The 19,830-nt window shown below is 50.3% G+C and overlaps 1 protein-coding gene across 2 annotated transcripts in view; it reads right to left on the bottom strand.

Annotated features, from left to right (window-relative positions):
• Window positions 1-12,264, bottom strand: part of LOC132583567 (dual specificity protein kinase CLK2-like) — a 116,696-nt gene extending 104,432 nt beyond the window's left edge. Inside the window, exons 1-2 of one of the 2 annotated variants that reach the window (XM_060255192.1) lie at window positions 12,096-12,264; window positions 928-1,091 (exon numbers count right to left, since the gene is read on the bottom strand). In XM_060255192.1, coding sequence (XP_060111175.1) covers window positions 928-1,091 — 164 coding nt within the window. In that variant the 5' untranslated portion in view covers window positions 12,096-12,264. The remainder of the gene's footprint in view (window positions 1-927; window positions 1,092-12,095) is intronic. The other variant, XM_060255206.1, reaches the window with a different exon arrangement.
• Window positions 12,265-19,830: the final 7,566 nt, after the last annotated feature.

Raw genomic sequence — 19,830 nt, 5'->3', positions numbered from 1 at the left:
TTAGTGACAGGCTGCTTCGAAGAAAGGAGGGAGGGAGGGAAGGAGGGAGGGAGGGAGGGAGGGAAGGAGGGAGGGAAGGAGGGAGGGAAGGAGGGAAGGAAGGAAGGAAGGAAGGAAGGAAGGAAGGAAGGAAGGAAGGAAGGAAGGAAGGAAGGAAGGAAGGAAGGAAGGAAGGAAGGAAGGAAGGAAGGAAGGAAGGAAGGAAGGAAGGAAGGAAGGAAGGAGGAAAGGAAGGAAGGCCGCCCCCTCCCTGCCTGCCTGCCTACCTTCTTCCAGGGCGGGTGGTGGCCTCCCCTCCGGGCGGGCGGGCTGGCCAGGAGGCGCAGCGGCGGCTGGTGCTGCTGGCGGCGCAGCTGGCGGGGGCTGAGGAGGAGGCGGCCGAGCCCACCGACCCGGGGCCTCCCGCCACGCCGCCGCCCCGCCTCCTGCTCCGGCTGCCGCCACCTCCCCCCGCGGGCCTCTCCGCCGCCTCCCCCTCCACCACCGCCGCCGGGCCGCGCGCGGGCAGGGAAGGCGGCGAGTGAGGGAGGGAGCGTCCCTGCGCATGTGCACGGCGATTGGCGGCGGTGTGGCGGGCCCTACGCCGCCCACTCTCCTGGCCCCGCGCATGTGCAGAGCCCGCCACACCGCTGCCAATCGCCGTGCGCACGCGCAGGGACGCTCCCTCCCTCACTCGCCGCCTTTCCCGCCCACGCGCGCGGCCCGCCGGCTCCTCTGGCTGGCTAAACCGGGATCTCTAATGGTCCCGGTATAGCCAGCCCGGGAGGCAGGAATTTGCGGCCAGAAGCGGGACTTTCCCGGGTGACCGGGACGATCTGGCCACCCTATCAGAGGAAGGCCCTGGCCTCTCTGCCCTGTCCCATGATCTTAAGTGCTCTTCTCATGATCTTAAGTGCTCAGCTTCCTCTTGCCTTTCCTCCCACTCACCTCCGGGACCGGACATGGTAGCTGTCTTCCCTGCGTTGCTGCCGGTCGCTGCTGCTCGACCGTGAGCAACTCCGCCTCCTCTTGTGCTTGCGGCTTCTGTAACGTTCATGATAGCTGCCCCGGCTGCTGCGTTCCGAAGAGCGGCACCTTCTGGAACGAGGCATCTGGGGAGAGATCAGAGGGTGAGGTTACAAGGATGCCTGAAGCAGCTGAGCTCCAAGACGTGGGTGGTGGCAACTGAATTTCAGTAAGAGAAAACATTTTGAATTGTACAGCCCCCCCCCCTCTTTTTTTGGTTCAGTAGTCAATATTGAATGGCAAAAACAGATTAACAGAAACATTCAAAATGTCTTAACACAGATTAATCCAGGGATGCCTTGCAAAGTTAAGAACATCAGAAAAGCCCTGCTGGATCAGACCAGTGAGCGTCCATCTAGTCCAACCTCCTGTCTCACACAGTGGCCTCAACCAGTTCCTCTGGAAGGCCAACAACACCCCAGAGAGGCCGTGGCCTTCCCCTCATAGGAACATCAGAAGAGCCCTGCTGGATCAGGCCAGTGAGGGTCCATCTAGTCCAGCCTCCTGTCTCACACAGTGGCCTCAACCAGTTCCTCTGGAGGGCCAGCAACAGGACAGATAGGCTGAGGCCTTCCCCTCATAAGAACATCAGAAGAGCCCTGCTGGATCAGGCCAGTGAGGGTCTATCTAGTCCTGCATACAGTGCCTCATACCAGTGGCCTGAGGCAAAACAGGGCAGTTCGCTGCTGAGGCCTTCACCTCATAGACTCGAAGCCTCTCTCATAGGAATCAGGAGCCCTGCTGGATCAGGCCAGTGAGGGTCCATCTAGTCCAGCATCCTGGTTCACACGATGGCCTCAACCAGTTCCTCTGGGGGGCCAACAACAGGGCAGAGAGGCTGAGGCCTTCCCCTCATAAGAACATCAGAAGAGCCCTGCTAGATCAGGCCAGTGAGGGTCCATCTAGTCCAACATCCTGTCTCACATAGGGGCCAGACAGTTCCTCTGGGCAGAGAGGCTGAGGCCTTCCCCTCATAAGAACATCAGAAGAGCCCTGCTGGATCAGACCAGTGAGTGTCCATCTAGCCCAGCATCCTGTCTCCAACAGTGGCTTAACCAGTTCCTCCTGAGGGCCAGCAGTAGGGCAGAGAGGCTGAGGCCTTTCCCTGATGCAGCCTCCTGGCCCTGGGAATTCAGAGGCTGAGTGCCTCTGAATGTGGAAGTTCCTTTTAGTCACCATGGCTAATAGCTGCTGACAGATTTCATGGAGGAGTGGTCTATCTAGTCTCCTTTTAAAGCTACAAGAACATCTCAAGGGTTTTCACGGCTCCTAACTGTCAGCTGCAACGGTCTAGGAGGTGAAGCTGGTTGGAAGTGATGCCTATCCTACACTTCTTGCCCCCTACAGCGGTGCCAGGATTAGTGCCTCTGAATGCGGGGTTCCATAAACGTACCTTAAAGGAAGACTGACACACTCCCTAACTTGGACAGCCCAGGCAAGCTCAATCTCATCAGATCTCGAAAGCTAAGCAGGGTTGAGTCTGTCAAGTACTTGGATGGGGGACCTCCAAGGAATATCAGCAGTTGGGAGGCGAGGCAGGCTTTATTCAGCCACCTCTCTGAACATCCTCCAGGTCCCCAGTAGGGGTCAGTCACCAGAAGTCAACATGAGCAGACACACATTTACACACACACAAAAAATATACAAAAAGGAAGACTGAGACACTAATAACCTTGGGAGAGCCAGTTTGCTGTAGTTGTTAAGTGTGCGGACTCTTATCTGGGAGAACCGGGTTTGATTCCCCCCTCCTTCACTTGCACCTGCTGGCATGGCCTTGGGTCAGCCATGGCTCTGGCAGAGGTTGTCCTTGAAAGGGCAGCTGCTGTGAGAGCCCTCTCCAGCCCCACCCACCTCACAGGGTGTCTGTTGTGGGGGAGGAAGATAAAGGAGATTGTAGGCTGCTCTGAGTCTCTGGTTCAGAGCGAAGGATGGGGTATAATTTATACCCCACCCTTCTCTCTGAATTAGAGACTCAGAGTGGTTTACAATCTCCTTTATCTTCTTTCCCCACAACAGACACCCTGTGAGGTGGGTGGGGCTGAGAGCTCTGACAGAAGCTACCCTTTCAAGGACAGCTCTGCAAGAGCTATGGCTGACCCAAGGTCATTCCAGCAGCTGCAAGTGGAGGAGTGGAGAATCAAACCCAGTTCTCCCAGATGAGTCCGCACGCTTAACTACTACGCCAAACTGGCTCTCATGACATTATGAGGACTGAAATAATACATTTTCATAAACAGATTTAGCAAAACTATGAAGAATGCCTTATTGTTGGGAATGTTAATTGCTCTCATCTTGTATATGTTTGAACTTTGTACAACACGTCACAGACGAAGCCTCTTGAATTTCTTGGGTCTTTTGGCTCCACCACTCACAATTTCTCTCTACATGGATGCGCAAACGCACCAAGGGTGGCATTCCAAACATCTGACAAAGTCACTCTTGCGCCGCCATAAACCTGTTGTCCTTTCAAGGGCCGCAAGCTCGATCCTATTTGTTCTGGACTCAACCAGAATCATGGCTCTCCCTTCCACGGTCTGATTTAACACAACAAAACTATTGTGCGGAGAACAGTCACTGGGCACAGAAACGTCAAAAGCAATTCCCAGCCTTCCGGTCTTGATACCGTCAATTGTTTTGCGCACAACAGCTCGCCCATCGACAAAATTCTCTCGGGCATTCAATGATACGGGCTCTGGTCCCTTAAAGCTAATGCCGCCTTAACACGCTTTGCATGCAAGTTGCGTGTTATCTATTTGGGACTCAATGTAGATCCTCCACCCTGCTAAGACTGGAAGACTGATTAAAACATAAGCGGAGCCCTACTGGATCAGATCAGCGGTCCATCTAGTCCAGCATCTTGTCTCATACAAATGGCCTCAATCGGATCCTCTGGAGGGGCAGCGAGAGGATATAGAGACCTTCCTCTAACGTTGCCTCCTGGCTCTGGGATTCAGAGGCTTTAGCGCTTCTGAAGGTGGAGGCTAGTAGCCACTGATAGACCTCTCCTCCATGAATCTGTCTAATCCCCTTTTAAAGCTGTTCACGCCTGTGGCCATCACTACATCCTCCGGCAATGTAAAGGCAAAGGTAGTCCCCTGTGCAAGCACCAGTCGTTTTTGGACTCCGGGGTGACGTTGCTTTCACAACGTTTTCACAGCAGACTTTTTACAGGGTGGTTTGCCATTGCTTTCCCCAGCCATCTACACTTTCCCCCCGGCAAGCTGGGGACTCATTTGACCGACCTCCGAAGGATGGAAGGCTGAGTCAACCTGGAGCCAGCTACCTGAACCAGCTTCCGCTGGGATCGAACTCAGGTTGTGAGCAGAGGGCTCCGACTGCAGTACTGCAGCTTTACCACTCCGCGCCACGGGGCTCTTTCGGGCAATGTAGTCCACATTTTAATCACTCTCTGTGTAAAGAAGACTGAAGATTTATACCCTGCCCTTCTCTCTGATTCAGAGACTCAGAGCAGCTTACAATCTTCTATATCTTCTCCCCCCAAAACAGACACCCTGTGAGGTAGGTGGGGCTGAGAGGGCTCTCACAGCAGCTGCCCTTTCAAGGACAACTCCTGCAAGAGCTATGGCTGACCCAAGGCCATTCCAGCAGCTGCATGTGGAGCCGTGGGGAATCAAACCCGGTTCTCACAGATAAGAGTACGCACACTTAACCACTACACCAAACTGGTGTATTTCCTTTTGTCTGTCCTGAACCTACTGCCCGTCAGCTCCACTGGATACCCTCAAGTTTTAGTATTTTGGAGAAAGAGAAAACGTTCTCTTTGGCAACTTTCTCCAACCTATGCATAGTTTTAGAAACCTCTATGATGTCTCCCCCCTTAGTACTCTCCTTTCTAAACAGAAAAGTCCCAGACTCTTGAGCCTTTCCTTGCCCCAACCCCCTAATCAGCGGTCATTTTGTAGAAAAATAGGTGGTGGAGCTCATCCAGGGATTGTTATGCAGCTGCACATACTATTCAATGGACAAGGAGGTGGAACTCCCAGAAAGGTTCAGGAGCTGTGCTCCTGTGAGCTCCCACTGAATCTGAGGCCTGCCCCTTTTCATCTGGGTTGATCTCCTCTATACGTTTTGAGATAGGGTGACCATAACTGTACACAGTATTCCAAATGAAGCTGCACCACAGATCTATATGAGGGTATTACAGTATTAGCTGTTTTATTCTCAGTCCCTTCCCTCTGTTGTTGTTCAGCCGCACAGTCAAGTCCAACTTTTTGCGACCCCATGGACAAAGTCAGGCCAGGCCCTCCTGTCTTCCACCATCCTCTGAAGTCCGCTCACATTCGTGTTTGCTACATCAGTAACGCTGTCCAGCCATCTCATCTTTTGCCGTCCCCTTCTTCTTTTGCCTTCTGTCTTTCCCAGCATCAGGATCTTCTCCAGGGAGCGCTCCCTTCTCATTTGGTGGCCAAAGTATTTGAGGAAATCCCTTCTCTAACAAACCCCTATTATAAGAGTTGGCCTGTCGCAGCACACTGACGATAATGCAACCTCCGTGGATGTAGATATTCATGGGCTGTACCTTCGGCCTTTCAGCCCCACAGTTTTCCATATTGTTTTCTATATACGGTGCCTCCCTTCCCCTCACCCCTAATTGGGGATACAGCTTCACGCACCTGACCAAGCAGGATCTAACCCAGGGGTAGCCAAACTTGCTTAAGGTAAGAGGCACACAGAATAAACATCAGATGTTTGAAAATTGCAAGACATGAACATCAGATGTTTTGAGGGAGGGCAAATAGATGGGGAGGGAGAGCTGTAAAGAAAGCAACTTTAAATGCATTCTCCAAACTGCCAGCAGGCTTGGCTTGGAGAAGTGACTTTAAAGAGAAAAATGCTTTTTCCAAGCCAGCCAATGGGGCGTTGAGGGCTTTGAGAGCCACACAATTTATGTGCAAGAGGCACATGCGACTCCCAAGCCACAGTTTGGCCACCCCTGATCTAACCCATCTAAGCTTCGGGGCACTATAAACTCACAGCACTCCAAAAATCCATTCTGCTTCCACTTATGGCAACTTCTCATGGGGCTTTCAAAGCAGGAGATATACAGAGGTGGTTTGCCATTGCTTGCCTCTGCGTAGCAACCTGGGAATTTCTCGGTGGTCTTCCATCCGAATACTAATCAGGGACAACCCTGCTTAGTTTCTGAGATCAGATGAGACTGGGGTAACCTGGGCCAACCAGGTCAGGGTATCCTCCAGATATCTCTCTCTAAACAAAGGAGTCTTCTCCTTCCATCCATCAACCTGTCCTTGTCTCTCCTACTACTACTTTTTTACAGTAAGAGTTGTTCAGCACTGGAATCAGGTACCAAGGGAGATGGTGAGCGCCCCCCACTGGCAATCTTTAAGCAGCAGTTGGAGGAACACTTGTTAGGGATGGCCAAACTTGCTTAACATAAGAGCCACATACAATAAGAACATAAGAGAAGCCATGTTGGATCAGGCCAATGGCCCATCCGGTCCAACACTCTGTGTCACACAGTGGCCAAAATTATACACACACACATACTGTGGCTAATAGTCACTGATGGACCTCTGCTCCATATTTTTATCCAATCCCCTCCTGAAGCTGGCTATGCTTGCAGCCGCCACCACCTCCTGTGGCAGTGAATTCCACACGTTAATCACCCTTTGGGTGAAGAAGTACTTCCTCTTATCCGTTCTAACCTGACTGCTCAGCAATTTCATCGAATGCCCACGAGTTCTTGTATTGTGAGCAAGGGAGAAAAGTACTTCTTTCTCTACTTTCTCCATCCCATGCATTATCTTGTAAACCTCTATCATGCCACCCCACAGTCAACGTTTCTCCATCAGATGTTTGAGAGCCAAGGAAGGAAGTAAAGGAGGAAAATAGATGGCAGAGGTGGAAAGAAAGCAACTTTAACTTTAAATGCATTCTCCAAGCTGCCAGCTGACTTGGCTTAGAGAAGTGAGTTAAAGAGAGAAATGCCTTCTCCAACATGGTCAGTGAGGTGGAGGGGGCTTTGAGAGCCACACAAAATGTGTGCAAGAGTCGCATGTGGCTCCCGAGCCACAGTTTGGCCACCTCTGCTCTAGACTGGTCCTGCACTGAGCAGGGGGTTGGACTAGATGGCCTGTATGGTCCCTTCCAACTCTGTGATTCTCTGACCCCACACATGTCCCTGATTTCAGGCTGTTTACTTTGCCCCAAGTAGCTGAACGGGAGCTACCGAGAGCCAAGCCCAACCTGATCGGCAAAGCCGTGTCTCGATTCTGTCTCTGACTTAAGGTGGAGTGTGAAAAAATGCAGAAAACTGATAGAGAGGTACGGAAATGGAAGAAAAATATCTGTGAAGGGACACATGGGACAGGTGGATTACGTATAGGTAGGCCACACACAACTGGACAGGGCGGTAGGACCAGGTACAGGAGAGAAAAAGGGGATTATTAATGACCAGTGTTCTCTCTAAGCTGAGTTAGGGTGAGCTAGCTCATAGATTTTTAGCCTCCAACTCACACATTTTTGTCTTAGCTCAGGAAAAATGGCCCCAGAGCACAACAATTTACGCAGTAGCTCACAACTTTAATGCCAGTAGCTCACAACTGTAATACCAGCAGCTCACAAAGTAGAGGTTTTTTCTCATAAGACTGCATTGTTCATGACTCAAGCTTTATACCTCTCACTCAAATCAGCGAGGACCAGTAAGCAAGCAGAAACCAGTTCCGCAGAAGGCGGCAAAGGGAGGAAAGAGACCTTCAGTGAGATAAAATCAAATCTTTTTCCTGCCAGTTCCCGTCCGCGAGAACCAAGCTTGCCCTTAGCCTGGCTCCACCCAGAGGTCTGCTTCTCGCTATACAAGAACACAAAGGAATGTTGAGCACTGACAAGCACAGCATAAACAGACACAGCATTTGCCTCTCTTCCTCCAAACGTGTGAGTCAAATGGCATCAAGCCACAATGGATTTATAGCAACCCCGCATATTTTGAAGGCAAGATTAAGCAGAGGGCATGTGCCATTGCTGTCCTCTAAGAAGCCTTCCTTGGTGGTCTCCCAGCCAAGCGCCGACCCGGCTTAGCTTCCAAGATCTGACAAGATGGTGCTGTAGCAGGGGTGGCCAACCTTGCCACATAGAATAAATGTCAGATTTTAAGAGCCACAAAACCGGAAGGCAGGCAGGCAGGCAGGCAAACAGAGCGGTGGAAAGAAAGCCACTTTAAATGCATTCTCCAAGCCGTATGGCTGGCTTGGCGAAGTGATTTAAAGAGAGAAATGCCTTCTCCAAGTTGGCCAATGGAGTGGCGGGGGCGTCGAGAGCCAAAGTTTGGCCACCCCTGTACTATATTATATCATTCCACATTAGGGTTGCCAAGTCCAATTCAAGAAACATCTGGGGACGTTGGGGGTGGAGCCAGGAGACATTGCATGCATACGGAATAGATACTTTCTACCCCGGTAAGAATAGGAGTGGTTTAAAGATTCTTGTAGGTTTCTTGTAGGTTTTCCTTTATTTTTGCTGCATTGTTAACACCTTTTAAATGCCTTCTCTCCATTGGAAACAGGGGCACTGTCTTTTGGGGTTCATAGAATTGGAGCCCCAGTCCAATCCTTTTGAAACTTGGAGGGTGTTTTGAGAAGAGACACTGGATGCTATGCTGCAAATTTGGTGCCTCTACCTCGAAAAACAGCTGCCTCAGAGCCCCAGATACCCACAGATCAATTTTCCATTATACCCTGTGGGAATTGGTCTCCATAGGAAATAATGAAGTCCAGCAGACATTTCCCTCCCCTCCCCCCGCTTTCTGATGACCCCGATGCGGAGGGAGGAGGAGCTCCAAACTGGGGATCCCCTGCCCCCACCTGGGGATTGGCGACCCTATTCCACATCCTCATCTTCCTTCAGATATCCTCCTTAAAATCTATTCCGTATGCATGCAGTTATTAGGCTAACCTCTTCAGCCTCCCCCCAGCTCCCGTAAGCAACTTTCAAACATCTACAGTTGAACTGTTCACATCCATCCTTGGCTACTCTAACTGAAGGCAAAAGCTGGCTGAATTAAAACGCAAGTTCAGGTAGCTCAGCCCCTTGCTTCCAACAGCAGCCAGCCAGATGTGTCAGGGAAGCAGGGTACAAAGGCATGGGGCTTTCCTCTGCAGCTCCCTACCAACTGATGCTAAGGATTACCATTCAGCCACGGTGGCTAATAGCCATTGAGTGATCACCTCCACGAAGCTTTTCAAAGCCTACTTTCAAAGCCAGGGCCCATCGTTATATCTGACAAAATGGGGTACTAGTCCTCAGCTTTCTACCCCGGTAAAAATAGGAGTGGTTTAAAGATTCTTGTAGGTTTTCTTTTATTTTTGCTGCATTATTAACAACACAGCCACCCTCTTGCCGAGCAAAACTGCCCTAATCCCCCAGCTCACACACACCAATAATAAGAACATAAAATTAGCCCTGTTGGATCAGGCCAATGGCCCATCCATTTCAATGCTCTGTGTCACACAGTGGCCAAAACCCAGGTGCCATCAGGAGGTTCACCAGGGGGGCCAGGACTCCAGAAGCCCAACCTCTGTTGCCCCCCAAGCACTAAGAATACTGAGCATCACTGCTCCAGACATCCAATTTCATCCATGCCTTGTGGCTAACAGCCACTAATGGACCTCTGCTCCACATGTTTACCCAGTCAGCGAGGGCATTATTAGCCATTCTAATCCTAATTGCACTGCCAGACGTAAGAATACTATTATCATGGCGTCAACTTCCCGTGTAGCAGAATTGCCCTTTCCACAACATACCAAATCACCAAGAGCCCTGTAGGTGTTGTTACGGTGACATTAACAATCCTTCTTTCACCATCAATGCTGCTACCAACAACATGAAAAATATAAGAAACACCAGCCTCGTGCCGTGCAGATCTGGCCTGGTTTTCGACTAATGGGGCAGTGCATGTAATATATACGCATATATGAACAATGCTGCTGTTCATTATCAGTCTTAACACTCATGATTAACAAAGATGGAAGACCCAGATCCCATAAGAAGATAAGAGAAGCCATGTTGGATCAGGCCAAGGGCCTGTCCAGCCCAACATTCTATCACACAGTGCCCCCCCACCAAAAAAAACCAGGTGCCGTCAGGAGGTCCATCACTGAGGTCAGGACACTAGAAGCCCTCTCACTGTTGCCCCTCCCAAGCACCAAAAATACAAAGCATCACTGCCCCAGACAGAGTTCCAACAATATGCTGTGGCTAATAGCCACTGACGGACCTCTGCTCCATGTTGATCCAATCCCCTCTTGAAGCTTGCTACGCTTGTAGCTGCCATCACCTCCTGTGGCAGCGAATTCTGTGTCCCACCTCTGCGGAGCTGTCCTCCCCCACAAACAATGCCATTATCATAGACTCATAAAGGTGGAAGGGACCTCCAGGGTCATCTAATCCAACCCCCTGACCAACGCAGGAAATTCACAAACACCTCCCCCAACACATACATCCCCAGTGACCCTGCTCTGTACTCAAAATTGCTGCCTGACCCCAAAGTGGCAATCAACATTTCCCCGGGGCATATAAGTACGGTTGCCAGCCTCCAGGTGGGACCTGGAGATCTCCCACTTTTTCAACTGATCTCCAGCTGGCAGAGATCAGCTCCCCTGTAGAAATGGCTACTTTGAAGGGTGGACTCTAGGGCATTGCACCATGCTGAGGCCCCTCCCGAATCCACCTCCAAAGTCTCCAGGTATTTTACAACACTGACCTTGCAACCCTAGTAAGAAGAAGAAGAAGAAGAAGAAGAAGAAATTGGATTTATATCCCGCCCTTCACTCCGAAGAGTCTCAGAGCGGCTCACAATCTCCTTTACCTTCCTCCCCCACAACAGTCACCCTGTGAGGTGGGTGGGGCTGAGAGGGCTCTCACAGCAGCTGCCCTTTCAAGGACAACCTCTGCCAGAGCTATGGCTGACCCAAGGCCATGCTAGCAGGTGCAAGTGGAGGAGTGGGGAATCAAACCCGGTTCTCCCAGATAAGAGTCCGCACACTTAACCACTACACCAAACCGGCCACAAGAACGAACCATCAATATTCAGCATTAATTTTCACAGACTTGATATTCAGCATTAATATTCAAATATTCAGCATTCATAGTCACAGACTTCCCTTCCCCACAAGAGCCACCCTTGTTCCCCCCCCCTCCACTAATGACAACCCAAGATCAGCTCCCCTGGAGAAAATGGCTACTTTGAAGGGTGGACTCTACAGCATTGGACCATGCTGAGGCACCTGCCGAATCCACCCCCAAAGTCTTCAGGCATTTTACAACATGCAACCCTAGTAAAAAGGACAGACAGCTTCAAGAGGGGATTGGATCAACATATGGAGCGGAGGTCCATCAGTGGCTATTAGCCATGGAGTATTGTCGGAATTCTCTGTCTGGGGCAAGTGATGTTCTGTATTCTTGGTGCTTGGGGACAGAGTGGAAATGCTTCTAGTGTCCTGGCCCCACTGATGGACCTCCTGATGGCACTTGGGTTTTTTGGCCACTGTGTGACACAGAGTGTTGGTCTGGATGGGCCGCTGGCCTGATCCAACATGGCTTTTCTTATGTTCTTATGGGGCCACAAGAACTAAGCACTGATACAATTTTATAATATTAGAATCATAGAGTTGCAAGGGACCTCTAGGGTCATCTAGTCCAACCCCCTGCACAATGCAGGACACTCAAAAACACCTCCCCCTCAATGCACAAGATCTTTGCTGTCAGATGGCCATCCAGAACCTGTTTAAAAACCTCCAAGGAAGGAGAGCCCACCACCTCCGGAGCATTAATATTCACAGACTTGATAGTCAGCATTAATATTCAAATATTCAGCATTCATAGTCACAGACTTGGGGCCCCCCCACAAGAGTCACCCTGCATCCCCCACCTCCACTAATGACAACCCAAGGCTATTTTCAATAATCAGCATTCACATTAACAAAAAGACGCCCACCCCAGCAGAGCTGCCCTTCCCCCACCCGCTCAGTGCCCACATCCCAAGTTCCCCCTCCTTCCCCTCCCCCACCCCTGGGGGGCTCTCTCTTCTTCCTCCTACCCCCGCCCTCTCGCACCCTCTTGGCCGCCAGCCCGGTGCGCTTGTCCCACAGGAAGTCCGTCTTGGCGGCCGCCCCTCCTTCTCCTTCGCCGTCTTCCCCTTCTTCTCCCCCCACCCCGCTTGTGGGACTGAAGGGAGCTGAGCGGCTCTGGGGACGGGAGTTCTGCCACGCAGGCGCACGACCCGCGCGTGTGGCGTCAGAATGCGCGCTGACGTCACCGGGCAAGGAGGACGGGCGCATGCGTAGATAAAGGCGGGCGGCACGGGTGGAGCACGTGACGGGGAGGGAACGGGAGAGGGACTGGAGGAGGGGGTCAGTCGGCCACGCCCCCTCTCCGCCCCAAGAGGCACGTGGAGGGACGTCATCTGTCAATCCGAAGAGGGATTTAAACGGAGGGTCTGTGGCGTTCGCTGAAGAACCTAGTGGGCGTTTATAGCAATGTTCATATCATTAATAAAATGTGGTATTAGTTGATATGACTTATTAATGATATCTAGGGCTTTTTTTTTAAGAAAAACCAGCAGGAACGTATTTGCATATTAGGCCACACCCCCGGATGCCACAATGGGAGGGACGGTGGCTCAGTGGTAGAGCATCTGCTCGGTAAGCAGAAGGTCCCAGGTTCAATCCCCGGCATCTCCAAAAAAGGGTCCATGCAGATAGGTGTGAAAAACCTCAGCTGGAGACCCTGGAGAGCTGCTGCCAGTCCGAGTAGACAATACTGACTTTGATGGATTGAGGGTCTCATTCAGTATAAGGCAGCTTCATAGGTTCATATTGTTTTTCACAGGGTTTTTTGGTAGAAAAAGCCCTGGGAGACTCATTTGCATATTAGGCCACACCCCTGACACCAAGTCAGCTGGAACTGCATTCCTTTGCTTTCCTGCTAAAAAACCCCCTGATGATAACAGACGGTTAATTAGCACATGCAGTTATCACAATAGTAGGAGCCCAGTAGCACCTTTAAGACCAACAAAGCTGTATTCAGAATGTAAGCTTTCATGTGCATGTGGACTTCATTGAACAATGGAATGGGGTACAGTGAGCAGAGCTACTTATAGCTGGTGGGCAGTGGATTCAGCATGCAAAATAGGACTGAGTTAGAATCTATGGCAAAACGGTACAATTAACAAATTGAAAGAAAAACCGGTTTGGTTTAGATACCGTTTGTTGTGCTGGAAAACTGCAAAGTCAATAAACTTGTCAGAACTGAAGAGCTATGTTCCCTTTAAGTTGCAGAGTCTTGTGAGCAAAACTTCTACTTCGTGAGCTACTGGCATTAAAGTTGGGAGCTACTGCATAAATTAGTGTGCTCTGGGGTCATCCTTCCTGAGCTAAGACAAAAATGTGTGAGCTGGAGGCTAAAAATCTGCGAGTGAGCTCACAGTAACTCAGCTTAGAGGGAACATTGCTGAAGAGTGATGGTGAGAGTGTCACCAGCAAAAACGCAGTCTGTTAATTGCTCTAGCTCAGGGGCGTCAAACTCATTTGTTATGAGGGCAGGATCTGACAAAAATGAGACCTTGTCGGGCTGGGCTATATGTGTACCTATTTAAAATTAGCAGATATATAAACTTTATAAAGGACACAGACAAACACAATTAAAGATTTTTTAAAAAACTTAAAACGTTAGCACTCATTGGTCTTAAAGGTGCTTTCTTTGTATTTCTCCAATGGAATCCAGGGAACTGGGGAAAGGGAGCTCTGTCTCTTTCCTTCCTTCCCCAAGGGACCAGGAGGGAAAGTGAGTCTCAGTCAATAGAAGGAAAAGAAGCTCAGATCAGTAGTTCTACTGTGCGATTGTGATAGCCTGGCAAAGCAAGCTTTTCCTCCTTCCCCCACATTCCCAAGAGAGGAGCCTCAGCCAACAGAGAAAACAGAGGTTTTGCTCCGTAGCTCCTGTGTGATTAAGCAAGACTGGCAAAGCAAGCTGTTACGCAGAAGGAACCAAGAGAGAGGGAGAAAGAAGCAGATGACAGCCAGTTGCTCGGGGGCCTGATAGGAGCCCTCTAGGGGGCCTGATTTGGCCCCTGGGCCAGATGTTTGACACCCCTGCTCTAGCTACTCATGCTTATCACAATACTAACTGGTATGGTACTTTGGAGTGCCCCAGATATGCTATTTCGTAGACGTTCTCAGAAAAGAGTGAGAACCCAGTAGCACTTTAAAAACGAATAAAATCTGGGGCCAATCTAAATGGGAAGCTGTGTTTGTCTGCACCAGAAAAAACAAAACAAGAGTCCAGTAGCACCTCAAACACTAACAAAATTTGCGACAGATCAAAGTGGATAGCCATGTTATTCTGTCCGTAGCGCTAGAAAAAAAGCAAGCGTCCAGGAACGCCTTAAAGACTTAACAAAATCCAGATGGAAAGCTGTGTTAATCTGTCTGTAGTAGTGTTCCTTCTGAGCTCAGTTAGTGTGAGCTAGCTCACAATGTTTTAGCCTTCCCTAGTAGAGCACAATAATTAATGCAGTAGCTCAAAACTGTAATACCAGTAGCTCACAAAGTAGAATTTTTGCTGCGGCTTAGAGGGAACATTGGTCTTTAGCACTAGAAAAGAGCAAGAGTCCAGGAACACTTTTCTGCTGGTAAAGACTAACAAAATTTGTGGCAGGACTGGAGCTTTCACGAGTCATTCCTTGCGTCGTCTTTGTAGACATCCTCGAACAACTGTCCTGCTAAGGAGGACTTATTATCACACCTGATTCCTGCTTGCGTCTGAAGAAGAGAACTTTGACTCTCGAAAGTTTTGGCCCTGGAAATCCAGCTGTTCTTTCAGGTGCTACCAGACTCTTCTACTGCAGACAGACAGGGCTGCTCACCTGAAATGATCCACCCCAGGCCTCAGATTCAGCAGGAGCTCACAGGAGTTTAGCTCCTGAACCTTTCTGACGCCTCCCCACCTACCTTGTCCGTTGAATAGGAGGTGCAGCTGCATAACAATTCCTGGATTAGGAGAGCTGGCAGCCAGCCAGCCACCAGGGGCTTTGCCATGCCCCTAGCAGCCCTCATTAACCCCTGGAGAAGCCCACACCACCCTTTCTCCACTTCTTATGTGATTTTGAGTGGCAAGTGATTTGCTGGCCTTGACTGTGGGGAGAGCCCCAGGAGAGCAAGTCCTGCTTGGGCTGGCTGGATCTCTAGCCAGCCGAAGCAGGCCTCGCTCACCCAGGGCTCTCTTTTTTTGTGTCGGGTTGCTTTTTCACGACAGACTTTTTACCGGGTGGTTTGCCATTGCCTTCCCCAGTCATCTACACTTTCCCCCCAGCAAACTGGGTACTCATTTTTCCGACCTTGGATGGATGGAAGGCTGAGTCAACCTTGAGCCGGCAACCTAAGTAAACCCTGAGCCGATAACCTAGCTACACACACACACATAAGAACATAAGAGAAGCCATGTTGAATCAGGCCAATGGCCCATCCAGTCCAACACTCTGTATCACACAGTGGCCAAAAAAACCCCAGATGCCATCAGAAGGTCCATCAGTGGAGCCAGAGCTCCAGAAGCCCTCCCACTGTGCCCCCCCTCCAAGCATAAGAATACAGAGCCTCAGACAGAGAGTTCCAACAACAAGCTGTAGCTAACAGCCACTGATGGACCTCTGCTCCGGATGTTTATCCAATCCCCTCTTGAAGCTGTCTGTGCTTGTAGCCGCAACCATCTCCTGTGGCAGTGAATTCCACCTGTTAATCACCCTTTGGGTGAAGAAGAAGAAGAAGAAGAAGAAGAAGAAGAAGAAGAAGAAGAAGAAGAAGAAGAAGAAGAAGAAGAAGAAGAAGAAGAAGATATTGGATTTATATCCCGCCCTCCACTCCGAAGAGTCTCAGAGCGGCTCACAATCTCCTTTACCTTCCTCCCCCACAACAAACACCCTGTGAGGTGGGTGGGGCTGGAGAGGGCTCTCACAGCAGCTGCCCTTTCAAGGACAACCTCTGTGATAACTATGGCTGACCCAAGGCCATGCTAGCAGCTGCAAGTGGAGGAGTGGGGAATCAAACCCGGTTCTCCCAGATAAGAGTCTGCACACTTAACCACTACACCAAACTGGCTCTCCAGTTGAAGAAGTACTTCACACGCACACACACACACACACACATACATACACGTATATGTATGTTTGTGTATATATATGTATGTATATATATGTGTGTGTGTGTATTCATAGCCAGAACTCATGACACATCTAAATAGCTTGAATTGCTTATTAGCTTCATACCAAACTCCTACTGGTAGCAAAAATAGTCATTTACAAAGACACCTCCTAATGTAAAACCGTTTTGTACAGTGCAACCCTATTACCTACGAAGAAAAGCTGTCTCAAATTTCCATGGCAAAAGCCCTCTCTCCTCCTCTTCTACAGACTTGTCATCCAGCTTTGAAATCTGAACTAGTCGCTAGCCATCTCTACATCCTGTGGTGGCGAAGTCCACTCTACATGCTAATAGGGTGATTCATGCTACCAGCAAATTAAAATGACTAACCAGGCAGTCCTTTGGATGTTTACTGGGAAGTAAGTCCCACTCAGCGGTTACTCACAGGCAAATGTGATTTGGAAATGTTGTTCAAAGCTCGTTTTATATTTAGACTCATGCATCACGATTCACGATTGACCCATCCAAAGTAACTCTTCTGAGCATCGTACATTTGGTGTATTAAGTCAACCGTCAGCTTGGCTCAGAATTGCCTCTCTGACTGGCAGTGGCTTTCTGTAGTCTGATAAAGATCTTTCCAGGCAGTGGCTAGTTACCTGTGATCCTTTAAAGGGCAACTAGAATGATTAAAGAATCATAGAGTTGAAAGGGACCTCCAGGGCCATCTAGTCCAACCCCCTGCACAATGCTGGAAACTCACAAACCTCCCCCTAAATTCACAGGATCTTCATTGCTGTCAGATGGCCATCTAGTCTCTGTTTAAAAACCTCCAAGGAAGGAGAGCTCACCACCTCCCGAGGAAGCCTGTTCCACTGAGGAACCGCTCTAACGGTCAGGAAGTTCTTCTTAATGTTGAGCCAGAAACTATTTTGATTTAATTCCAACCCATTGGTTCTGGCCCTACCTTCTGGGGCCACAGAAAACAATTCCACACCATCCTCTATAGGCCAGCCCTTCAAGTAGTTGAAGATGGTGATCATATCACCTCTCAGCTGCCTCCTCTTCAGGCTAAACATTCCCAGCTTGTTATGTATGTGGACTCAAGGGAAGACTTTGGATGTTTCCACCTGGCTCATTGGAGCAATATGGACTGAGCTTGGGGACTTGGGAACAAAGGGTTGCACATGTGCAGTTGGGCAGCCCAGGACCAATCACAAGCCCCCACCGGTTTGAATGATCCAATAATGTGCTTGCGCGGAAACCCAGAGATGTATATAAGTTTGGCCCGTGGGCCCCAACGCCAGTCTTGTAATGTGACCTTATGTAATGTGACCTCGGAGAGCCAGTTTGGTGTAGTGGTTAAGTGTGGGGACTCTTATCTGGGAGAACCAGGTTTGATTCCCCACTCCTCCATTTGCACCTGCTAGCATGGCCTTGGGTCAGCCATAGCTCTGGCAGAGGTTGTCCTTGAAAGGGCAGCTGCTGTGAGAGCCCTCTCCAGCCCCACCCACCTCACAGGGTGTCTGTTGTGGGGGAGGAAGGTAAAGGAGATTGTGAGCCACTCTGAGACTCTGTCCTTGAAAGGGCAGCTGCTGTGAGAGCCCTCTCCAGCCCCACCCACCTCACAGGGTGTCTGTTGTGGGGGAGGAAGGTAAAGGAGATTGTGAGCCACTCTGAGACTCTGTCCTTGAAAGGGCAGCTGCTGTGAGAGCCCTCTCCAGCCCCACCCACCTCACAGGGTGTCTGTTGTGGGGGAGGAAGGTAAAGGAGATTGTGAGCCACTCTGAGACTCTTCGGAGTGGAGGGCGGGATATAAATCCAATATCATCATCATCTTCTTCTTCTTCTTCTTCTTCTTCTTCTTCTTCTTCTTCTTCTTCTTCTTCTTCTTCTTCTTCTTCTTCTTCTTCTATGTCACTCCTATTAAATAGCTTGTTATCACTTACTCTGAGACTTCCAGTGACATGATCTGGAACACAGGGGCCAGGTCTGGGTCCATGGAGGGCAGCGGCAGGCGCCCAACCTACAAGAGGTGCCAGAGGCGGTCTGGGCTCCCCGGGGGTTCGACACAGAGGACTTAGTGTTTGCCAAAAACTTCGGGGAGGGGGGGACCAGCATGGATACCAGCACGACTATCCCGTGTACTAGGGGCCGTCATGTATGAAGTCATCTCAGAGGGGGGGATTCACAATAAGGCAACACATTGATCAATTATGCGCACGAGAGGCGCCCGGGGGGGGGGGGGAGATGAGGACGAGAACGCAACCACCCCGGCGCCTGCTGTAGGTGAAACAACCCCTGAGCCAGAGGAAGCAGAAGAGCCATGCCAGAACCAGCGGAACAGACGGGACCACCATCAGCGCCAGAGACCTTGGAGGACCCTGTCCAGCCGGCGGATTCCTCCTCAGCACCAGGGCCTCCGCCAGTAATGCCTGAAGCAGAAACCGCGTCGCCGCCAACTCCAGTGCTCAGGCGGTCGACGCGAAAGCACCGCAAGCCCGCGTACCTCAAAGACTATGTTCACTAGGGCTTGCAAACTAAGGGAAGAGGGATGTTATGTATGTGGACTTAAGGGAAGACTTTGGATGTTTCCGCCTGGCTCATTGGAGTCATACGGACTGAGCTTGGGGACTTGGGAACAAAGGACTGCAGGATTCAAATCCCTGCAGCCCAGGACCAATCACAAGCCCCCACCGGTTTGAATGACCCAATAACGTGCTTGCGCAGGAACCCAGATGTATATAAGTTTGGCCCGTGGGTTCCAAAGCCAGTCTTGTAATGTGACTTTATGCTATGCCACTCCTATTAAAGAACTTGTTATCACTTACTCTGAGACTCTGCCATGCATAGAACCCACTATATTATACAGCTCCTCCAACCTTTCTGCGGTACTGATGTTATTAGACCTGTCGGCGGCATGCCAAGCCAAAGGCAAATGAAATGACAACAGTTCCTTCCCCTTCCCCTTTATCTGCCGATCATTTTCAACAGAACAGGCTGCAGATGGTGTTAAAAATAAGTTTGGGAGGCAATGGAGAAAGGTTGCCAGTTCCCCCTAGGGTTGCCAATCCCCAGGTGGGGGCAGGGGATCCCCCGGTTTGGAGGCCCCCCCCCCCGCTTCAAGGTCATCAGAAAGCGGGGGGAGGGGAGAGAAATGTCTGCTTGGGAACTCTATTATTCCCTATAGAGATCTATTCCCATCGAAAATCATGGAGAATTGATCCGCGTGTATCTGGGGCTCTGGGGAGGGCTGTTTTTTGGGGCAGAGGCGCCAAATTTTCAGTATAACATCTAGTGCCTGTCCCCCAAGTACCCACCAAGTTTCAAAAAGATTGGACCAGGGGGTGCAATTCTGTGAGCCCCAAAAGAAGGTGCCCTTATCCTTCATTATTTCCTATGGAAGAAAGGCAGTGAAAAGGTGTGCTGTCCCTTTAAATGTGATGGCCAGAACTCCCTTTGGAGTTCAATTATGCTTGTCACAGCCTTGATCTTGGCTCCACCCCCAAAGTCTCCTGGCTCCACCCCCAAAGTCCCCAGATATTTCTTGAATTGGACTTGGCAACCCTAGTTCCCCCTGGGCTGGCAGGAGGTGTTGAGTTGGGTGGGCTAGAGCCTCCAGATTTTGGGAGATTTGGGGGTAGGGAGTACAACTGCC

This window comes from Heteronotia binoei, chromosome 1 (assembly GCF_032191835.1).
Source record: "Heteronotia binoei isolate CCM8104 ecotype False Entrance Well chromosome 1, APGP_CSIRO_Hbin_v1, whole genome shotgun sequence".
NCBI lineage: Eukaryota > Metazoa > Chordata > Lepidosauria > Squamata > Gekkonidae > Heteronotia > Heteronotia binoei.
This window is presented reverse-complemented; position numbering and strand designations above follow the sequence as displayed.